We start from the raw sequence: 22,691 nt of genomic DNA on the forward strand, positions 1-22,691 counted from the left end.
CAGCCTATTAAAAAAAAAAAACGCAGCGGTAGCAGCTGTCACCGGGCCCCCTAATGGCCCGGGCCCTGTGGCAGCCGCCTCTGTTGCCTCTATGGTAGTTACGCCACTGATATATCCAAACTCACAAACTTTCTCATTTATAATATTAGTAGGATTAGATCAGGGCTACATAAGCATGCATGTGCCAGCCTAACAGACACAGCTTGTGTAGTGCAAGAATAATTTCTGTTAGTAATGGCCAGTGCGGCAGTTAGAAAGCACACTGCGAAATGTAGTTTTAACTAATAAGCAGGCAGTAAAATGATCCATAGTATGGACTGCACATCCTGGCCATTGCAAGCTGAAAATGTAATGGCACTATTAGGGTGCAGATCTTAAAAGAGGGGGCACATAGGAGGTGGGTGAAGTCACAGGTACATTACAGATACTTTATCTGTATAGGTTGTTAAAGTTTTATGTTTTTAAAATGTATGTTGGGAAAACCCCTTTAACTGTAGCAGAGTAACGCTAGGTTCACATTAGCGCCAGGTTTTCCATCGTTCGGCTCTGCTACAACAGCGGTTACTCAGGGAGATTGGCTGACCACTTTGACTATAACGGGGTTCTTCATTTTGAAACTGAAAGCAGCGGAGAAAAAAGTGCTCTGTGCAGGAGTTTTGTTTTATTTTTCCTCTGCCGTTTGTCAGTGGTCACTGCAGCAGAGAGATGGAGCTTGCCTCTGGGAGTTGAAGTAGTTGGTTCCTATTCATTAATAGGACAGGAGCTGCAGTCCTGTCTACTGTGAAGAGGTGGCTCAAGTGAATTGCAGCTCCAAGCCTACTACATGATTAGAAGCAGACGGTTTTCACTACCTGTTTGCTGCTGTAGTTTCCAGTGCCCAGATGAGCTGATCTGTATGGGGTCTGGCATTGAACCACCAATCATCACTATGAAAAATGAATTTGGATGGGAAAACCCATATTGTATAAAAGAGTCTGACTAAGGATAGAGGTATCAAACGCTAATTGAAGTCTTTAACGTCAATCTAAGCTTTCTGTGAATTATATTAAACAAGTTTTTCAGGCTAAAAATATTGATGACCTATCATAAGAGTAGATCATCCATATCAGATTGGTGGTGGTGTGAAATTAAATTGTCATAGTGGGTACAAACCTGACCAATTTCTCCAACTGTCCCCTCCTGGGCTGATGCAGTGCTAATGGGGTCTGCATGGTACCATACGGAAGTGGTAGTGTTTCCCCCCAGGGCATGTCCTAACCATCCTGAGCTCAATAGCAGTTGGAGTGCCCATGATGGTCATGAAGGAATAAGACACAGGAGGTATGGATGGACAGGACAACTTGCAACATTTTCTTGAAATAAAATACAATAGAACAGTACACAACATTACCACTGTGAATTGGGAATGAGTTGGTATACCCCTTTGCAGTCTGCACTCCCCTTGCTGAAGTTATCTTTAGTTTTCTGTGAACCACTTTCTCACAAAAGTCCCAAAAAGTCTCTAGTGGTTCCCTGTGTGGGTACAGATGAACAGGAAGCCCTGTCAGACCAGTGTCGCGGGCAGGGTTGTGGCACTGAGGCCCACGTAACACTTATCCTCAGATTCTGGTCTGTCACACACATCAGTAAAACAAGGATACATTTCCTCCTACTGTATGCTACCTGTGCGCACTACTGAGCTGTCTGTATAGTCTCCAGATCTGCTAGGGCTCTGCCTCTAGTCTCCCTTGTCTCTCTGCACCTGCTCACTCCTCAAAGGACTGGAGAAGACTTCTCATTTCCAGAACTTACCGCATGGGTCATACCAAATCTCTGCTCCTTAATCACAATGGTAGAGACCACTTAACACACTATATAAATATTATAACCATTATGCACACATTACTATATAAACCGGTTATAATAACCATGAAACAGTAGACATTTTTTGGAGCTCCTAGTGGGATACTACACACACCCATCAGCTGTTTTGAGCAGCTGATACACAGAGAATTGAGCAGGAAGCAGACAGTTCTGTTTTCTGTGTAGTGACCAAATCGGGTTTTTAGTGCTTAGATCGTATGTAAGTAAATAAGAGCCCAGAACAGATGATCAGTCAGGGAGGGGCAACATGGTGGCTCAGTAGTTAGCACTGCAGTCTTACAGAGCTGGGGTTGTGCGTTCAAATCCCACCAGGAACAACATTTGCAAGGAGTTTGTATGTTCTCCCAGTGTTTGCGTGGATTTCCTCCCATATTCCAAACACATACTGATAGGAAAAGATGTACATTGTGAACCCTATATGGGGCTCACAATCTACATTTAAAACAAAAGAGGATCAGTCAGGGTCCCGGCTGTCATACCCTCACTGTTCTTTTGTGGATAACAAATCCTAAGGATAGGTCACTAGAACAATGTGCACCATAATATTTCAGCTGAAGCTGTGCTGCTAAGAGAAATGCTGCCTATGACCCAAAAACCACTGTCCCCACTGTCAAGCATAGGGTAGGAAACATTATGTTTTTGGGGTGTTTCTCTGCTAAGCGCACAGGACTACTCCGCATCAATGGGAGAATGAATGGAGCCATGTACCTTAAAATCCTGAGTGACAACCTCTTTCTCTCCGGCAGGGCATTTAAAATGGTTAGTGGCTGGGTCTTCCAGCAGGGCAATGACCCAAAACATACAGCCAAGGCAACAAAGGAGTGACTTAAAAAGAAACACATTAAGGTCATGGAGTGGCTTAGCCAGTGGCCACACCTCTCTATACTCTTATTTTGGTATGTTTTGCGGACCACAGATGCCCATTAAAGTCTATTGGTACAGTTTCATAAAAACTATTTTTACAGCCAGCCTATGATGCTATAGAACATGGTTCAGCAACCATTGGCATGTCAGGTATATCAGCCTAGTTCTCTCAACTGTGCTGTGACAGGTAAGGAGGTACTAAGGGGTCAAAATATGAGCTAGCCTAGACATAGAGCAGGAATTCTATGTCTTTACGTATAATGTGGCAGTAGAACATGTCAAGATGGGGTTGTGCGTTTGTTCGTTCACTGGACAGATTTATATGCATTTATTCAATATATACATCGAGCTGCTTAAGGATCATCTCCAGTGTATGCAAACCACACTATTCATGAAAAACCAATCCTATCATTAGTGAAGGATGACCGTGAAATAGAAGTTTAGTGAACTAATGGGTTACCAATACAGATTGTGTTCTATGACTTTCTTGCAGGGCAGTAAGTAGGAGTTATGTTCACTGCAGTTCATTATAAGCTCCACCTGTATACATTGCATATTCCTCTTTACTGTAGATACAGATATCTTGTGTAAGGACAACTCTCACAGTGATATTGAACAGTAACGTGTGCAGTCCGCAGTCCTCTGTGAGGAATGGTGAACAGAACAGTGTTGCATGAGGGAATGCATCACCTGCCACTACAAGAGCTCCTGCTAACCAGTTGCTCACAAAGGAGCAGGCAAAGGGGGTATAATTCACAGTAGATGGTGTTCAGAGACAGACAGTGGTTAGAGTTCAGCATCACAACCCCGCCCCACCCTCTGCCGGCTGTCATCCAAAACCAACCACTTGCCAATGGAGTGCAATTAGCATATCAGAAACCAAAACTAATTGCACTGACTGCTCAGGAAGGGTGGGAGAGATATCTATCTGCCAAAATCAGTGGAGAGTCATATTAAAGAATTTAAAAAAATATATATATATATATATATATATATATATATATACAATAAAAAATCTTGTCTTTAACCGTGACCAAGGACAATGTCTACAAGGAATTGTAAGTTTCTTTCCACTACTAAAAGACATACTTGGGGGAATCAGATTGTGAAGTCTACATGGGAAAGTGATAAAATGTGTAAGGCACTTCAGAATATGTTGGCACTATATAAGTAAAAGAAATGAGTAAATAATCACAGTACAGAGTAGTCTGGGAGACATTTACAGTCTGCTGAACATTGCTGACTGATGGACCCTAGCAATCCTGTATGTGTTTTTCCGACTCTACAGCAAAATGTGAACAGAATTCTGTTTACTTACGCCAAAAACAATTACATCATCTAATTTTTTTCCAGGATAGAGACTGATTTATTTTTTTTTTGTTTTAAATTCAACCCTGGCTTAAAAAGCGATGCAAAAAGTCCAAAAACTTAAGTGACACAAATGATGCAAAAAAAAAAAAAAAAATCAATATATTTTATATTAATGTTGAATAATTTAGTCAAAATGTTGATGTAAATACCAAAATTAAAAAAAAAAAAAAAAAAAACACTTGATACATCATCCTGAAACAGCCTCCAATATAAATTTGGCCATTTTCAGTTTACTAAGAGAATGTAAATCTAGGCACAGGCAATAGGATTTAGTTCAGTGTCAGAGATGTGCAGGCCTCTCTACATACATTATCACTAAGGCTCGGCTGCTATATGGGTTTGTGGCAGGAAACATCCTAAGCAAGTTTCAGCATAGCAGCCCCCTTTATCTGTGTAAGCCCATCAATTCTTACATGTCAAGCCATAGTTGGATGTAATCATGGCCCAATCTCAAAAACTGCCTTCCTGAAAATCAATAAGTTAAACCACAAATTTGATATTCTTCCATTAAACATTGATGTTTTCTTCCATCGTGTTTCTTTAATTGTGAACAGAAGAAAGAGTCAGTCATGCAAGATCCTTTCTAGTCAGAAGAATTAAAAAAACAAAACGACAGAAGAAAGCAGACAGGCTCAGTCAGCGTCAGTCCCTTAATGGCAGTTGCTGTCACCCTATTAAAATTCACACTTGTTAATGTGAACCTTTGTACTTTGCAATATACTTTCTGTATCATTCCTCAGAATGTTCTAGATTCTAGTGGATTGTAGAAAAAAACCCTCACACTGAGGCTGGCAGTTAGGTGGGGACAGGTCATTCACAATGCACTGGGCATGATCTAGCACAACGGCTGCATGGCTAGAAGAAGCTTCCCACTCCTTGACTAGTTCAGGTAAACTGGAATAAGGATTTACCTTATAAACTTTACTCTTCAGAAACAGAAAGCCAAACCATAGGAAAGGTCAGTACTTGATGCTGTACATACTAGGACCGGGTTATGGTGGGAAAACCACCTGTAAAGCAATTTGCTGTGTTTCTCCCATAAAATACACAGTCTTCACTTATGACTTCCATGTGTACTCCTTCACCAGCTAGTCCTGGCCTGCTATAATGGTATGCTATTGTATAGGCTCTTCTCTTTACCACACAAGCAAATCAGGAAGCCATTTCTTTGACACTAGGTTCACGCCTGCGTTCGGCACTCCGTTCTGTGGTTTCCGTCTTCTGCATGCAAGAAGACGGAAAGCACAGACCGGGTTCAGCTGTGAGCGTTTTATGCTCTCCGTCGCAAAACAGTTTTTTGGGTTTTTTTTTAATTTGGACACAGAGTACTGTACGTCCGACTCTGTGTCCAGATTAAAAAACCTGTTTTCGTGGCGGAGAGCATAAAACGCTCACGGGCCGGACAGCTTTCTCACCCATTCAAATGAATGGGTGAGAAAGACTCCTGCAGGTTTCCGTCTCCTGCTCTGTTTTATGCAGGAAACGGAAACATGCATAACGGAGTGCCGGGCACAGATGTGAACGAGCCCTTAGCTGAACAGAGAAGCGATATCTAATAACCTGGAAGGTGGGGCAAACAGCATGCATGGCCACTCATATACAGTTCATTGGGTGACCATGTGTTACCATGCTACAGAAGTCCATCACCACCATTTTTAAAGCATGTAAGATGGTGAACATAGTAATTTTTTTTTTTATCTAGACAGTAATAGATGGTTACTGATAGAACAGGTTTAACCCAATTCTGTGCACAAAGGTGAAGACAAAAAAAAGTCAAGTGATTTATATCCAGATCTTTAACCATTACCTTTACTGTTTTTGTGAATTAAAACAAATGGATGTCAAAACATTTTAGCCCCTATTTCCCACAATCCCCCTGTATGTATCTACAAATATAGTGCAGGAAACCCATCATACATGTGAAAAGACATTTTCCAAGAACCACAAGTTTAATACCATGACATTTAGATTTACTGAACTGATCGTAAAGCTTCAAACATGTCAGTGTTACAGTTGAGTGACTGTAAAAGGAAGGGGGACACTCCAGAAGAAAAAGAGATGGGGGTGACTACATTTTTTTTAAAAAAAAAACCTTTTTAGAATAAATTTCAAGTTATTTTCATACCAACAATGACATTGTTAAGCATAAAGGATTTATTCTACAACGAATAATAGCAATTACATGGGAGGAGGGCCAATATGTACCAAACAAAAAAGTGCTGGTTCTATACACTCCTCGTAAAATGTATTCCTTTGTCTAGATTTGCAGCGTTCAATGAACAGTAGGATTATATTTCTGGATCCTTTCAGATTAGCAGGATTATATTCCAGTGGTGTATGTGTAAGCAATCACTGCAAGTAGAGCAAGTTGTAAGGACACGTGAGAAGAGTTAGGACAAGACAAAGGTCACTTGCAAAACAGTATTAAGACAACCTGCCAACTGCAATGCCATACTCACAGCATTCTAGTATATACCTTGCACAGGAAAGAAAGCAGATAAAATATTTAATATGTAATGCACAGTGCACATTGACCAGATTGGTTTACAGAATTAAGTAGAAGTAAAATGGACAGTTAGAACATGTGCAAACCCTGCAAAAATATGACTGGCATCTGCCGAGGGGGACGGGGAATGCATTTTAGAGTACAATTAGTTTTCCACAAAATACAAAGGGCAGCAAAGTGCATACCATCCTAACAATGTACATAAGTTATTAAATAAAGAACAGGTTTAAAAAGAATATAAATGAAGCTTTAAGTAGGTCTTTTCTACATGCATATTATTCTCCATTAAAGAAAAACATATGTAAAAAGGCCATTGGTAATTGCTCGGTTATCAGCTGTAGAAAATGCCAATTCTCTGGTCACGCACTCCGCTAGTATAACGCTTGGTCTCGGATTGTGTTACTTTTATTTCCTCATTTAAACACTGTTAAACTCTGTTACTCCGATGGTAAAAGAATAGGTGACTTGGAATATGGCAATCTTCCTGATCGGACAAGTATCTGCTCAGTTCACATGTTTATCCAGAACAACATCCACCTGCGCTCTGTGCCTGTGGTTCATCATCTACAATCTGTACTCCTCTCCTTGCACCTCCTGATTGACTTGGCCCATTGCCTTTGGCTCTTTCGTCTATTTGTGCAGTTTCTATCATTCCTATAGAAACAAAAAACATAGGGTAACCTTTAACTGGAATATAGATACATTCACTAAAGTCCATGCATTTTACCGACCACACATAGTCAGGAGTTTCCAGGGTAAAGAAACTGGATAAGCAACGCCTGTGAAACCTGCAAGTCTGTCAGTATGCACCATTTGGGTTGTTTTCTATAAATGACCACGGAGAAGACAAAGTTTATCCATCCATATGGGGAATATGAACAAGCCACTAGAAAGTCATCGACTGTGCTTTCATGCATGCATTCAATAGAGAAGAGTTATTGGCATCAGCCAGACCTCTGAGGTGAGGACTTGATAATATAAATGTATAATAATGAAGGGATCCTCACTATAGGTGGGGGAAGCCAGCTGGGTTATACCGCTGCCATTTGCCATCAGTGATAGTACCAATTGTGTCCGTTTAACTACTTTGATTCCCTGGTCAATTGAAACCACAGCTTCTAAGCAACGAGCGTGCATATGAGCCATCATCTTTTCAGGGCACCCAGTGGCCTATTAGAATGGAAGACCTGAAGGCTGTTAACAGTTCTATTACTGTGGTAGTGTATAATAGACCATCCAAATGATGTGTTGTGATATGTTGAAATCCAAATGTATTGTAGTATCCTATTAATATTATAAATGTGAAATGTTTGTGAGTTTGTGACTTTGGATGTTCGGATGTTTGGCAGTTAATCACGCAAAAACCGCTCCACCGATTTGGCTGAAATTTTCCACAAACAGTCACTACACTCGATTGCGCAATAGGCTACTTTTTGTCACAATAGCGCACATACGTTTTTCCCAGGACCCCCACAAAATCCAAACTCACATCACTATCTCTGCAATCTCACACACTTTGGACCATAGCAAGCCACAAAATTCATATTACCCCCTACAGCAGAGGTCAGCAACCCCTGGCACACGTGCCAAGAGTGGCACTCCTGCCATATTTCACTGGCACGCCAGCAGCACAGGACCTGCAAGAGTTAAATGAAGTCCAAGTCTCTTCAGTGGGCTGCTAGAGCTCAAGCATAAGGACACTCCCCTTTGCGAGGTGTGGAGGAAACCCAGGGGGTGGAGCTTAATCGCTCAAGTCTCTGCCTGCTATAGTGATAGCTCCTGCCGAAGCTGCTAGCAAACAAAGTAAGAAGCACACAGCTCCCTTCCTTTACTTCCTATTCTCATGTCAGCCATTTGGGGTTATTAGTTTAGTGTTAGTAACTCCATGTGCCTCACATTAATAGGAATAAATCCCATCATGTCCCTCATATTAACCCCTGTGTGCCTCACATTAATAGGAATAACCCCCATCATGTCCCTCATATTAACCCCTGTGTGCCCCATATTAGTAATCTTTATATGTGAGACATATGGAGGTACTAATACAAGACCTCAGTAATGAAGATACTTAATTATTACCTCCAAGTCTCTCACATATCAGTAACTAGAGATGAGCGAGTACTGTTGGGATCAGCCGATCCGAACAGCACGCTCCATAGAAATGAATGGATGCACCTGGTACTTCCGCTTGGACGTAGCTGGCGCGCTTAACCCCCCCGCGTGCCGGCTACGTCCATTCATTTCTATGCGAGCGTGCTGTTCGGATCGGCTGATCCCAACAGTACTCGCTCATCTCTATCAGTAACTCTTACACAGGGGTTAATGTGAGGGACATTATGGGGTTAATTGCTATTAATAAGAGGCACATGGAGTTACTAAACTGTCATGCACATGGCCAGACTTTATGTGGCTTGCTCAAGAGTATCCTGTGCCCAAAACTTACATGTACTGGCGCAAAATAACTCATACAATGTCGTATATCGAAGTATATTAACCTGAAATACCTCTGTCCCAAAGTCACTATGTACAGTTTATACCAACACCGTATAGCGGCTGAAATACAAATTACATTCAACACAAAAGTCTCACGTGCTCTCAGAATTACAGAAAAACCAAGATACACAGTTACATTTTATATCCCATCCCTTATACACAGTACGAAAACCTTACCCGCGCCTGTATATACCCACTTCTACAATCACCGCAGACGAAGTCGCGGGTACCAGCTAGTATTGTATAAACTATGGTTTAATGCCCGAATTACCCTCACAGTTTCCCTTTAATCCAAGGAAGGATTATCAATATCTGATTGGTGGGATCCCTTACAGATCAGCTTTTTGTCAAGCCAGCAGGGATTGGGTGAGCACTGTAGCCTCTTCAGTGAATACCAAGCACAAAGCCATGCATTGTGTAAGGGCTGTGCTTGGCATTGCAGTGCAACACCATTCACTTGAATGGTAAGGTGCTGCAGCTCTACCATATAACCAATGAAGGCAACTTAATTGGTACAGGGAAGAGGCTGCAGTGTTCAAAAGCAATGTGGCTTATACAAACAGCTGATCTGTGGGGGTCCTGGGTTTCTCAACCCACCAGTTAGATATTGAGGATCTACCCTAAGAGGTACATTTTCAGAACCACTCTGAATACCTACTTTTACAAAGATCAAGGAACAGTTCTTCAATTCCCTTATTTTGCTTGGCTGAAGTATGATAGTGCTTTGCACCCACAGATTCTGCATACCTGTAAATTAAGAAAAAAAAAATATATATATATATATTCACAAGGATTCACTTAAATGCAGACACATCTAAATGCAATTTAATTAAACATACGCTTCTGCTTCTTGAACAGAGACATGTCTTTCTTTTTCCAAATCTACTTTGTTTCCTAATGGGTAAAGAGAGGAAAAAAAAAAAAAAAAAAGTTATGACAAGTTTGCAGAAAGACATCATATTAGAAATGTGAAAGGAATGACATTTTACAGAGAATTGCTGGTGTACTGTGACACAAAGTGATCATCCAACATATCCAATTCACTATGTAAAGCAGCAGGTCCAGTATATATGGATGAATTTACACAGCATAAAACCTTGGATAGAAATCGGTCACAAATAAGCCTACAATAGATGAGCAGTTACAAGCACTACAGTAAAAACCATGCAAAACAGAGCCAGTCCACTTTTTACAACTATAGACAAATGTGAGACCACCATAGACAGCTTGACAAGCTCCAGATTTTCCCCTACAGATAAATTACATTATCTGCTCTATGCCTTAATAAGCTGCATCAAACCGTTTCACATTAAAACCAATAAAAGGAACCTGGAAATACAATCCTTTCCTCAGACAGGTTATATACACAGAGCAGACATACATTGTTTTGTAAGAAAGGTTACAGTGCAAGTTGATCTATAGGTTTTACTTGAATAAATAAGTTATACTGTAACTTTTCTTACAAATGTATATGAATATGCTCAGCTCCTACTCTAATATGCTGCCTGTCTTTTCAAGATGGCAGGTTCCTTGAAAACCAAATTAATGTATAGAATCCCTTTTAAAGCGACACTAGTGTTTAGCTATGCAAGGAAATCTTTGAGGTAGATTCAACATCTGCTATTGTAAATGCAGTCACCCATATCTAGCATCTGTAGGCATATTATAACCAACACCCATATCCATTTCCTACATCTGCAAAACCATGCAGAACTGCTAAAATATACCTTGCAGTATACACTTTAGGGAGGTCACCACAGGTCCTGCAAGCTGCACCAACTGCTATTGATAACACTGGGGAAATAATGGGTACGATGATCTGAATCTGGGGAAAGGGGCTGGGGAATATAGGAAGCAGATTACATGAGGCAAGAAGAGCAGGAAGGGATCACAAAAGTGAAGAGACAGAAAAAACAGGCAGGGTGGAGTGATGAATCTGATATCACATGGTAATTCTCGATACTATCTGCAGGCAGCCGAAAAATCTCCAGTGTACACAGGAATGCACAGAAAAAGGTTGGTCATAATGTGATCATGTGATTCCTGAAGAAGGTGAACGCAGAAGAAGGAAAAACACTAAGTGGATGACCCCTGTTCACATAACCTCACAAGTGTTTGCAAGTACCGCAATTCAACCATCATTAAATGTATCCCTTTGTCTACTGGGATTTCCATATTCTTTAAAACTCATGCACAGCAGCATAGCAAGCGCCCCTGTATGGTGCACCTACATGAGGCTCCGTAATCTTCTCCTGAAGCAAAAATTAGATTTGAGATGCTCAGTAAGCATACAGATAGACAAGAGATTTCTTGCAGACGTTTCTGCAACTGTAGAATAACTGCAATACAGATCACAAATATAGACATAGGCTTGATCCAGGTACACGAAATTCATGTAATACTTACCTACTATACATAAACAGATTTCATTCCCCAGCATTTTCCGCAGTTCCTTCACCCAATTTTTTACCTGAAAAAAACCAAAAAAAAAAAACAAAAAAAGTAATATTGTTTGGCATTTGTATACTTGTAGGGGTTCTCCAATTTTAACAATTCCTACTGGTTAGAAAGCAACGTTCACAATAAGCTGATCATAAAGCAATCAGTTTTCATGTGGGAAAGCTGGGTAGTAGGTTTTCAATCTCCCTGTACACCAACACAGGAGAAAGGAATTGCACAGTGCCCATTCAAATCAACAAGTTGTCTGTATAATACAGGACAGGATCACACCTTCCAAGCAAGAGAATCCTAGGGCTAGTTCACACAGGGGCAAGGAGGAGGATTTTGACAGTGGATTTCACCTCAAAATCCACCTTCATACAATGGTGATTATGGAGACCACTAGCGTTTTGTTTTTTTTTTCCCGTTAGCGGCATGTTGCCGATAGCGGAAAAAAGCAGCAAGCTGCCCTTTCTTCAGGCGGATTCCGCGGCGGCAACCTCCGGAGTCGGCCCATTCATTTGAGCCAACTCCGGAGGGGGAAGACTCGACGGTCGTAGCAGGCGGGTTTTGACACACTCTGTGCCAAAAATCCACCCCCCATGTGAACGAGCCCTTAGAGGGCACTAACAACGTAGATGGGTTTTCTTAGAAGGGGTTGTTAAAAATATTACATACTACCCTACACTTTAGCTGCAGCAAACAGTGTGCCCATATAGCAGCATACAGCAGTTAGGTGGCCTCATCCTACATTAGTTATAGCTGCACTCAAGTAACCTCGTACTTTCCTATTTTCCATACAAAGAATATATGTTAAACTTATCTATCGTGCACGGCGGGCGGGCATTCAGGGTCCGACGTCATCTTCAGCCACGCCTCCTCTTCCAGCGATATCTTGGGGTCCCGTCTTCCTCCGGCACTCGTGAACTGCCATTGCTAAAAAATGGCACGGGTGCATGTGAAGACATCGCTGAAAGAGGAGGCGTGGTTGAAGAGGACATCGGACCCTGAGAGTTTTATTTTAAAACAAGGGGGGGGGTAGTTTAATATAACTTTAGCGGTGCCTGAATAGCCTTTTTAAAGGCTGTTCATGCATATGTGGGGCTCTATCAGCATCATTTTGCTGATAGAGCCCCTTTAGTCTAAAGGGGGATTCCCACTAGACATTTAAAGTCTACGTTGCAGAAGCACTACATTTTTTTGTTCCAGATTTTGCAAGCCAAACTCAGGAATGGCTTGAAAAGGAATAGAAAATATAAAGGAAGCATTTACAATTTCTCTTCTGATATATTTACTCCTGCTTTTTGCTCAAAAACCAGCAAAATCTGCAAAAAAAAAAAACCTGCATTTCTACTAAGTAGGAACTAAGCCTTAATCTGGATGGGAATTTTAGAAAAATTGTCCCAACTAACATTCTATTTAAAGATTTTTATTTTTATCAACAAAGGAGAGGCAATACCTTTTGGAAGGAGTCCTCATCGGTAATATCATACACTAAAATAGCTCCATTAGAGTCTCTGTAGTAGATTGGGCCAAGTGCGTGGAATCTCTCTTGACCAGCAGTATCCTATTAAAATAAGAGACATTTAAGAGATTAAGGTTTAGGATGCAATGAGAATGATAATGTGTAGTGAGGACCCACATCCACCATGCCAGGATTATTATATGAGCCACACAGATATTTGATACGAGTTATGAATTTTATTAGCCTTCATACTGAATTTATCTGTAAAGTTTCTTCTTCAAAGCCAAATGCCAAAATTAATGACAAGCCATGATGTCGTTTAAAGCGTACTTCCAGTTATAACCAACGGTCCCTATATAACAGGTGAAAACAAGAAACTTTGTAATCTCTTATTAACCACAGGGTAGTTTGTATGTTAATGCTTGGCGACTTTCATATTTTTCCTCCCAGTCTTCCAAGAGTCATAACTTTTTTTTAAAAAAATTTCTGTCCGCATAGCTATGTGAGGGCTTATTCTTTGCACAAGTTGTACTTTCATTCTCTCCTGCGGACCCCTTTGGCAAATTAACTCCCTGGGTTCCTTGATCGAGTCTGAGTATCTTCTAACTCTGACAGCTGTGTAACACAGCCAAGTGCCGGAAGCATTGCTGAAGGCACAGCTTCTTGTGCCCGCAACATTACAGTACTGAGAGTTAATGGGTTAAGGAAATGGTTTCATCTCACTTTTCAGGCAGTTACTTTTTCCATATTAATCTATGCTTCTTTAAAGAGGACCTTTCACCACTTTTGGGCACATTCAGTGTTATATACTGCCAGAAAGCTGACAGTGCGCTGAATTCAGCGCACTGTCGGCTTTCCCGATCCGTGCCCAGTGTAAAGCGCTATCGGCCCCGGTACCGTAGCGCTTTACAGTCAGAAGGGCGTTTCTGACCATTAGCCAGAGACGTCCTTCTGCCTCGCGGCACCAATCGCGCTGTGCTGTGGAGCGGGGAGGAACGTCCCCTCCCTCTGCTCACACAGCTCGTCCATAGACGAGCATTATCAGGAGCGGGAGGGGGGCGTTCCTCCCCGCTCCACAGTACAGCGCGATTGGCGCCGCGAGGCAGAAGGACGTCTCTGGCCAATGGTCAGAAACGCCCTTCTGACCATAGAAGAGCTACGGTACCGGGCCGTAAGCTCTTCACACCGGGCACAGATCGGGAAAGCCGACAGTGCGCTGAATTCAGCGCACTGTCAGCTTTCTGGCAGTATATAGAACTGCCTGTGCCCGGACATGGTGAAAGGTCCTCTTTAACAACAGCATAAAACTAACCTGTAGAAGCTGATAATACACAGAATAAGCCAATAAATCAGCCAGTGGAATTGTGCTCAGCCCTTGCCTGCTCCATAGTGCAAGGTTGAACACTCAGCTCAAGATAGTGCAAAGAAAGCAGTCAATCTTGAGCAGGAAAACATCTTAAGTAGCGAATGAAACAAATATATATATATATATATATATATATATATATATATATATATATACACACACACACACACGTTTTTTTCACAAAGTTTCTTATTACATTAGCGTGAACCTACCCTTATTCCTAAACACATACAAAGAAATTACGTACCCAAATTGCAAGGTTCACTCTTTTGCCACCAATGTTCAACTTTTTGGTAAGAAAGGAAGCCTGAAATGGGAAAAAAACAACTAAGTTAGAACAGTGTAAATTTCACAGTATAAATTACACAAAGTTAAATCAACTCTGAAACTTTTGCTGTAGAGCATTTAAGGCTAATGCTTCACAGGTTTGGAACGCACCAAAAGCATAGCTTTTTTCCAAACTTTTTTTTTTTTTTTTTTTTTTTTTTAATTGCATCTTACTGCATTTTTTTCTTCTTCTACTAAAAATACAAGGAAAACACTCAATTCCGCAGCTACAGTTAACATGTACTGTGTCCATAAGGTCTACTGCATTCCCTCTCTCTGAGGCTTGAACGTGGCTTTAGTGATATCTCCATTTCTATATTTTCTACAGAATTAACTCCACTTTTCTGTTTAGTTCCCATAAGGAACCAGGGGAATGCCATCATCCATGGAGGAGACGCATTCTTATGCATGGGTCGCATGTTCCTGCAGATTCTGCCACATGACTCCCAAGTCAATATGAACTTCATCAATCTTGGAGGCAAGCAAGGTCGTGGTATTTGACAGACGCTTACCCAGGGCAAGTTCTTGCTAGGATTCCCCAGTGGGGGTGGCTGAGGTAAAGGCTTCCTCGCCATTGGCACCATGTTTCTCCAAAAATAATACAGGGTCTTTTATTTTTTGCTCTAAAAAAATAGGGTAAGGCTTATTTTCAGGAGATGTCTTTTTTCCCCCCCCATGAACAACAGTCCACTCACCAGATCCCTTTACACCCAAAACAGTTTAGAGTTGGCAAGTGCTAATGGTGGATGGGCTCACACACACACTGATCTGTGTCACTCCTGTCTCAGGTTTCTTGCCATTGCAGTAGTGTTCCACTGCAGCCAAGTGTAGCACAATGTAGTCATGCCAGCAGGACTACCTGATCTGTGTGTGAGAAACCAGCACTACCAGTAGTCAATCCTCATTGTTGTGGAGAATTCTCTCAACTAGTACCATCTTGTACAGACAGCTCCCTTAAAGTCAATGTGTATCCTCTTGGGGAGTGCAATTCTTTTAGGGGTGTCTGCTTTCATTGATCAAGAGTCTACTGTATCTGTTAATGTTTAACTGTTACTAAAGCTTATTTTCAGGGTACGGCTTATATTTCAAGTATACTCCAAAACGCCTGAAAAATCATGCTAGGGCTTATTTTCTGGGTAGGTCTTGTTTTCAGAGAAACACAGTACCAGATAAAGCCGGCCCACTTAAGAACGCATTTTGACCCTTGAGGATATCCAATAACCTTTATGTATTCTATAAGGAACGGTGATTGACAGCTGGTATGGAAAGATAAAGTGTAGTAACGTGGCTGTCCAGAGTCTAGGTGCAGTGCATTGTGGGAGCTCAGTGCTACACATTTAATTATCTCTGGGGGGCTTGATCTCGTTTTTCATTCCTTAGGCGCTGTTATTTATTTTCATAGCCATGACTTGAATTATACCTGGTAAAAAAAAAAGCTTTATAATAAAAATAAAATTATAAGCCCGTGATATCTGCTACAGAATTGTTTATACCCATCATGGAGCCTTTAAAAATGGAAAGGAGAACTGATAATGTAAAACGCAGAGCCCCAGAAACATTTTCTATTTGAGGCAGCTTTGGAACATTGGATGTACGTGCAAACTTTTTTTTGTTCATACCCCCAAATCAGTTAACATGAAGAGCTTTTAGCAGACTCAAAAACAAATCTGGCGAATAATCCTGCAATTGACAGATCTGTAACGTCTATAATATTAGAGAGCATAGAATCTTGTGAATGCCTTATGACTTCCTCTCCCATCACAAACCCATCCTGCTGATCTGCAAACAAAGCCAGAATCTCATTCCTATTAACAAGAGAGCATTGACCTAAAATTACAGGGAAAAATGGATACATAAAAGGAATTCCCAATAGACCTCAGTTTCTGTGGCAGAGAGCACCCAATAACACCTCTGTCTGGCATATCACGGATAGAACACCTCTGAACCTGTTACAAATTGATATAATAGAAAGAAACCTCTGTGCAAAGTCAGAAGCCTATAGATGTACGATATAGACCCATACAACCCTATAGGTGCTCTGTGTGTATTCTGTACAACTGAAGGTTGAAAGGCGATAATCTGTAGATTGGTGTATGTTCTGACTACTGGGACCCCAAATCATCCCCTGTAACCTCTAAATAAAGCGGTGGGCGAGTAGACACACTGCCAACCCACACAACCCTACTTCTAGAGAATACAGTGTCCTGCTTTTCTTCAACAGTTGAATAAAAGGAATGGAATATAAGGGCGCCTGTACAGATACAAAGAAGCAGTAGTGGAGATCCCAGGGGCCTGACTCCACCCTGTAGCAGTGCTCTAGAGTTTAATAATACCTACAATCCATAATGTATAGTTGCCAGACAGTATAATGCTCTCCAGTGGCCTCCTCACACAGTTACATATGTAATACTTACTAAGCCCCTTTTTCACACAGCTCTCTACAGAAAGGAGATCTCTAGCTCAATACCACTGGCAGTACTAGTGGCAGCCTGAAAGGTGGAGCAGGAAGCAGACGACATCTTCCTGCTTCACCTTTCTACTTAACTATCATAGACAGAGCAGACACTTACACAGGGAAGCAGGACTAGTTGCAAATGCATTTTTGATGCCACCAAATTCTTGTTCACAATCTGGAGCCTTGTGTGGGGAAATCACTTTAGGCTGAGCCCCATGTAGTGGAAAAGCTGCTTTTTTGTTGCTTTTTTTTTTTTTTTAAGCCAAAGCCAAGACTACAAAAGGAATGGGAAATTTATAAGGAGTATTTATAGTTGTCTTTATGCTCAATCCACTTCTGGCTTTGGCTCAAAAAACCGCAGCAAAAAAAAATAAAAAAAACCTGCTGTGTTTCCACAATGAGGGGTCTCAGCCTTAGGCTAAATAAGAGTACACAATAGGAGGTCTGTAGCAAACGCAGCTGACTTGTGCTGCAGTTTCCTATGCGGCTAGTCTGAGTTTTAACCTTGTCTTTGCAACGGTTGAAATCCACAGCCATAACTGACATGTTTGTTTAAAGACACTTTATGCTGCAGGTTTTTTTTTTCTGCAGTGTGCAAATAGAATTGAGGAGATGGATCCAGTACAATCACAGAGGGTTAACCATCGACAACTCCACCATGGCTAACCCACTGCAAACTCACAGAACTTGGCCTTAGACTCAAAAGGTGTTTCCCCAGAATGATAACTGTATTTAGATTAGTAGAGAAACATTTTTGTAAATATCAATTAAAATTTTGCATTGTTTAAAAAAACCTTCTCTAACCCTGTTGGTGGTCAGTATTTTTTCTTGATCGGTTGCCAATGGAGACGACCATAAACGCAGGAAATTTCTAAGGTCTGGCAGCTATCAGAAACCAGCCATGATTTCCTTATTGCGGCCAGTTTATCTTCTCATGCGAAAACACAAACAGGTTGGGACTGCGCATGCTCGAGAAGATAAACCAGCCACAATAAGGAAATCATAACTGGGTTTCTGATAAGTGCCAGACCACAGAAAGTTCCTGCAGTCCTCGTTGTATCCATTGGCAACCGATAAGGATAAAATACTGACCAAGATCGTTACAGAAAATTTTTAACAATGCAAATTTTTTAGCTATATTTGCAAAAATAGTTATCTTTTACTTGTCTACAATCTACAAGTCTAAATGAGGCTGATCCTGGAAATCAATTGAATAACCAGGAGTATAGTCTCCAAAGGTATAAGAAAGTCAGCTGCTGCCCTGCAGAAAAAATCCACAGGATGCAAGTAAAACAAAAAAGCAGTGTGAGGGCCCGTTCACATCTGCGCCCGGTCTCCGTTCTGCAGGTTTCCGTTTCCTGCACAAAACAGAGCAGGAGACGGAAACCTGCAGGACTCTTTCATACCCATTCATTTGAATGGGTTTGAAAGGTGTCCGGCCGTGAGCGTTTTATGCTCTCTGCCGCGAAACTTTTTTTTTTTTTTTTTTTTTTAAACCTGACACAGTCAGACACGCAGTACTCTGTCAGGTTTAAAAAAACCGGTTTCGCAGCGGAGAGCATAAAACGCTCACCGGCGCTCACGGCTGGACCCAGTCTGATAGCTTTCAGTCTTCTGCATGCAGAAGACGGAAAGTTCAGAACAGAGCCCGGGCGCTAGTGTGAACCCAGCGTCAGGCATGTATGGGATTACAAACTGTCAAGCGGAGAATGGAAATCTACAGCAGTCAGGAGGTAGCCTAGATTACTTGCATCGTTCACACCAGTTTTCAGGTAGAAATTACAGTAAATTTAACCCTGCTGTTCACTTTCATAAACAGCGACAAGCAGGGCGCAGAAACAGGGATAGAAGGAATACTAAATCCCCCCCCCCCCATTAATATTCTCACAAGACAGAATGCTATGACTATTGGTAAGGTCCAAAGACCTGTATCATAAATAATGCAGAGATAGGCCATATTCATATCTGTGGCACTGCACAGTCCATCTGAAAACTGACAAAGGATAAAGTCCTTTAGAAAGCACTTTATCTTTAAAACAACAGACTCCATATTAGACAACGGGGTCAGGTTGTGGGTAACTTTTTTTGACGTTCTGGTGCTTGGACAAATTAGTGACCAATACTCACTGACAGCACCTACTATAAATGGTCAATCATCCAGATTACCGTAAGAGCAAGAAGACCACCACGAGGGTCACTCACTGGTTGCCATGCACTAGCCCAGGCCATACTACACATAGCACAGCCCTAGATTGCTTTTACAAGTCACACCGGTCAGTTATAAGACAGTGACAAGACACACCGGTCAGTTATAGGGCAGTGACATCAAAGTTTTGCTAAAGAAGGTGGAAAGTTGCCCCATCTGCATTACAGAGGCAGCAGGAAATTGCCAATAAGCAGAAGTGGGGATTTCACCTGAACTTGCTCCCCAAGTATAGCCATCCCCAGATAAGATAGAAACGTCCCACTCTCCACAGTCACTCGTTATCTGGCTTCTATACTAGCTGTCCAGTCCCCGCACTGATTGGCTGGACACGTCCCATAACCAGCCCCGGGAGTCACTGTCACAAGGGCTGGAAAGTTCGCAGGAACAGGTGACCTTTACGGGTAAACATAACGTGACGGCAGCCATGACACACACAGACAGACAGACAGACACACACACACACACACACACACACACACACACACACACACACACACACACACACACACACACACAATGTCGCACCTGCAGGGTGGTAATGTGTTTGTCGTTGAACTTGTTCTCACAATAGCGCAGCACTAGCGAGGTCTTCCCTACACAGCCCTCTCCGAGCAGCACCACCTTGAACGAGTACGTTTTGCTGCCCCCAGCTCCGCCTCCTCCTCCAGCCGCCATGGACACCACTGAAGCGGGCAACACGGAGCCCACACCGAAGGCCAAACGCAGCCCCGGAGAGCGGCCCTGTCTCCCCTGACTGCAGGCGCGCGACTCAGCGACTACACGAACGTGACAGGCCAAGGGCTCCGGAGCTTCTATCCGCCTCCCTCTAATGGCGACTTCTTCCTCTTACGTCACTCTTCTCATCACGTGGGTTCAGGGAGCTGCTCGCAGAGGTGGATACTAGGGGCGTGTCCACGTCACCCAGGGGCGAGGCCAAATAAGGGGCGGGATTCTCCAGGCTGTTTACTGGGAGGATGACTTCTCTCTGGGTGCTGAGGCCAAGCGGTGTTTAGTGCACATGCGCGGTGTTTGCTGCCTGGGCATTAGGTGTATATTCATGAGCGTACGTCATGCGTATCCGGGGTTAGAGGAATCGAAACTTGTTAAAGCAGAGAAAACGTGTGGCAGAGCCAAGGCTTGTAGAGGTTGTCTGTGCACAAATATGACTTGTGTCCTACCAATATGTCACAAGTTATAGTAGTCTGACACCAGAAAGGGAAACTCCAGCGTAAACCACAGATCCTCTTTTGTCATTGACCTTAGGACATACCAAATTTTGACAAGTGACATCAGGGAGATTCTGATGTGCCCAGCACTACACTCCTAAGGCCCGGTTCACACCTGCGTCCGGGCCATTCCGCGTTTCGTGCGAAAACCACACGGACACCATTATAGTCTATGGGGTTTGCAGGTTTCCATAGGTAACCAGTTTTTTTTTATGCAGGTAGGTTTCCAATTGGGGGCTCCCCAAGCAGACTCTCCGAACGCAGGTGTGAACCAGGCCTAACATGTGGCATGTAAATAATAATACATTTTATTTGTATATCGCCAGCATGCCGCGCCACTCAGTTTAGGCTTAAATTAGACTAAATTCACATCTGCGCCAGAGTCTGTGTGAATAATAATACTAACTGTGAGCATCTTTAGAGTAATGATGACCCTGTATGTCCCTTAAAGAGGACCTTTCACCATATCCGGGCACAGGCAGTTCTATATACTGCCGGAAAGCTGACAGTGCGCTGAATTCAGCGCACTGTCGGCTTTCCCGATCTGTGCCCGGTGTGAAGAGCTTACGGTCCCGGTACCGTAGTGCTCTATGGTCAGAAGGGCGTTTCTGACACTCAATCAGAGTGTCAATCACGCTGTGCTGTGAGAGCCGGGAGGAACGCCCCCCCCCCCCCCCCCCTCTGCTCGCAGTACTCGTCCATAGACGAGCATTATCAGGGAGGGAGGGGGGAGTTCCTCCCGGCTCTCACAGCACAGCGCGATTGGCGCCGCGAGGCAGAAGGACGTCTCTGACTGAGTGTCAGAAACGCCCTTCTGACCATAGAAAAGCTACGGTACCGGACCGTAAGCTCTTCACACCGGGCCCAGATCGGGAACGCCGACAGTGCGCTGAACTCAGCGCACTGTCAGCTTTCCGGCAGTATATAACACTGCATGTGCCCAAAAGTGGTGAAAGGTCCTCTTTAAATGAATAGTGCCCCTGCAATTAATAAAGTCCTCTAATTATAATGCTAGTGCTACATAAAATGAATACTGCCACAGACATTAACCTCTTCACACCAGTCACATTTTTGGTTTTTCACTTCCAAACCCCATAACTTTTTTTTATTTTTCCATTCACAGAGCCATATGAGAGCTTACTGTTTGCGGGACAAATTGTTCTTCGTTATGGTACTATATCTATATTTGTAGATAAGTAAAAGTTAAACATTTTTACAAATATAAGTAATTAAAAATTTTGCAAAGTTTTAAAGCTTTTCTCTAACTTTCTTAGTGGTGAGAGTCTGTTGTCTTGATCGGTTGCCATGGATACGACCACTAATGCAGAAACTTTCTATGGTCTGGGACTTGTCAGGGACCCGGCTATGACTTTCTTATTGTAGCTGGGTTATCAGGTAGGGATACTACGTGTATCAGAAGATATCCCGGCCACAATAAGGACATCATGGCTGATTTTCTGACCTTAGAAAGTTCCTACATTCATGGTCGTATCCACTGCCAACCAAACATGACTCTGACCACAAGATATTCAGAGAAAATCTTTAAAACTCTGCAAAATGTTTACTTACATTTGCAAAAATTTTATAGTTTGAATTATCTACAAATTTAAAAATAGTTATGTTCATGGAAATACCCCTATAACGTTATTGGAGAGCCTATATTTCTTTTTCTGTTCTCTCTAGTTGACTTTGATGACCTTTGCCCCGACCACATATGTATATTTTAGTAACACTCTAGTGTCTTGATACATGTGGTCACATAGGAAGTTAATTCACATTGATGTATTTACCATGTATCCATGAACATTGTTCATTCACCCTGTCGAAGGATAAGTACATTTGCTGTAGTTACCATGTATCTATTTACTGTATGTCCTTGTCAGTGGTGGTAATACCGGGGTAACAGCGGTAAAGGTTGCTACAGGGCCTGTGACATTTTTAAATAGTCTATTACGGCTGGAGTAACAACAGCAAGTAACGGGCCCTATTTATTTACTGATCCTTGTTCCTGCACACGGCCGCATGAGAAGTGGAGGCGGCTATAAGCAGGAGCAGGAATCGATAAGTGAGGCAGCTACATAGACCAGCCTCAATAGCTATAATTCTGTGA

The 22,691-nt window shown here is 42.3% G+C and overlaps 1 protein-coding gene across 1 annotated transcript; it reads right to left on the reverse strand.

Moving 5' to 3' along the window:
• Positions 1-5,876: 5,876 nt before the first annotated feature.
• RAB21 (RAB21, member RAS oncogene family) lies at positions 5,877-20,225 on the reverse strand. Its single transcript, XM_075274387.1, has 7 exons — positions 19,881-20,225; positions 14,615-14,674; positions 12,996-13,103; positions 11,504-11,567; positions 9,937-9,991; positions 9,756-9,844; positions 5,877-7,258 (listed from the first exon to the last, which is right to left on the reverse strand). Exons 1-7 carry the CDS (start codon positions 20,028-20,030, stop codon positions 7,122-7,124), a joined length of 663 nt encoding a protein of 220 aa, XP_075130488.1. The 5' UTR covers positions 20,031-20,225; the 3' UTR covers positions 5,877-7,121.
• Between the last annotated feature and the right edge of the window lie 2,466 nt (positions 20,226-22,691).

This window comes from Leptodactylus fuscus, chromosome 5 (assembly GCF_031893055.1).
Source record: "Leptodactylus fuscus isolate aLepFus1 chromosome 5, aLepFus1.hap2, whole genome shotgun sequence".
Classification (NCBI taxonomy): Eukaryota; Metazoa; Chordata; class Amphibia; order Anura; family Leptodactylidae; genus Leptodactylus; species Leptodactylus fuscus.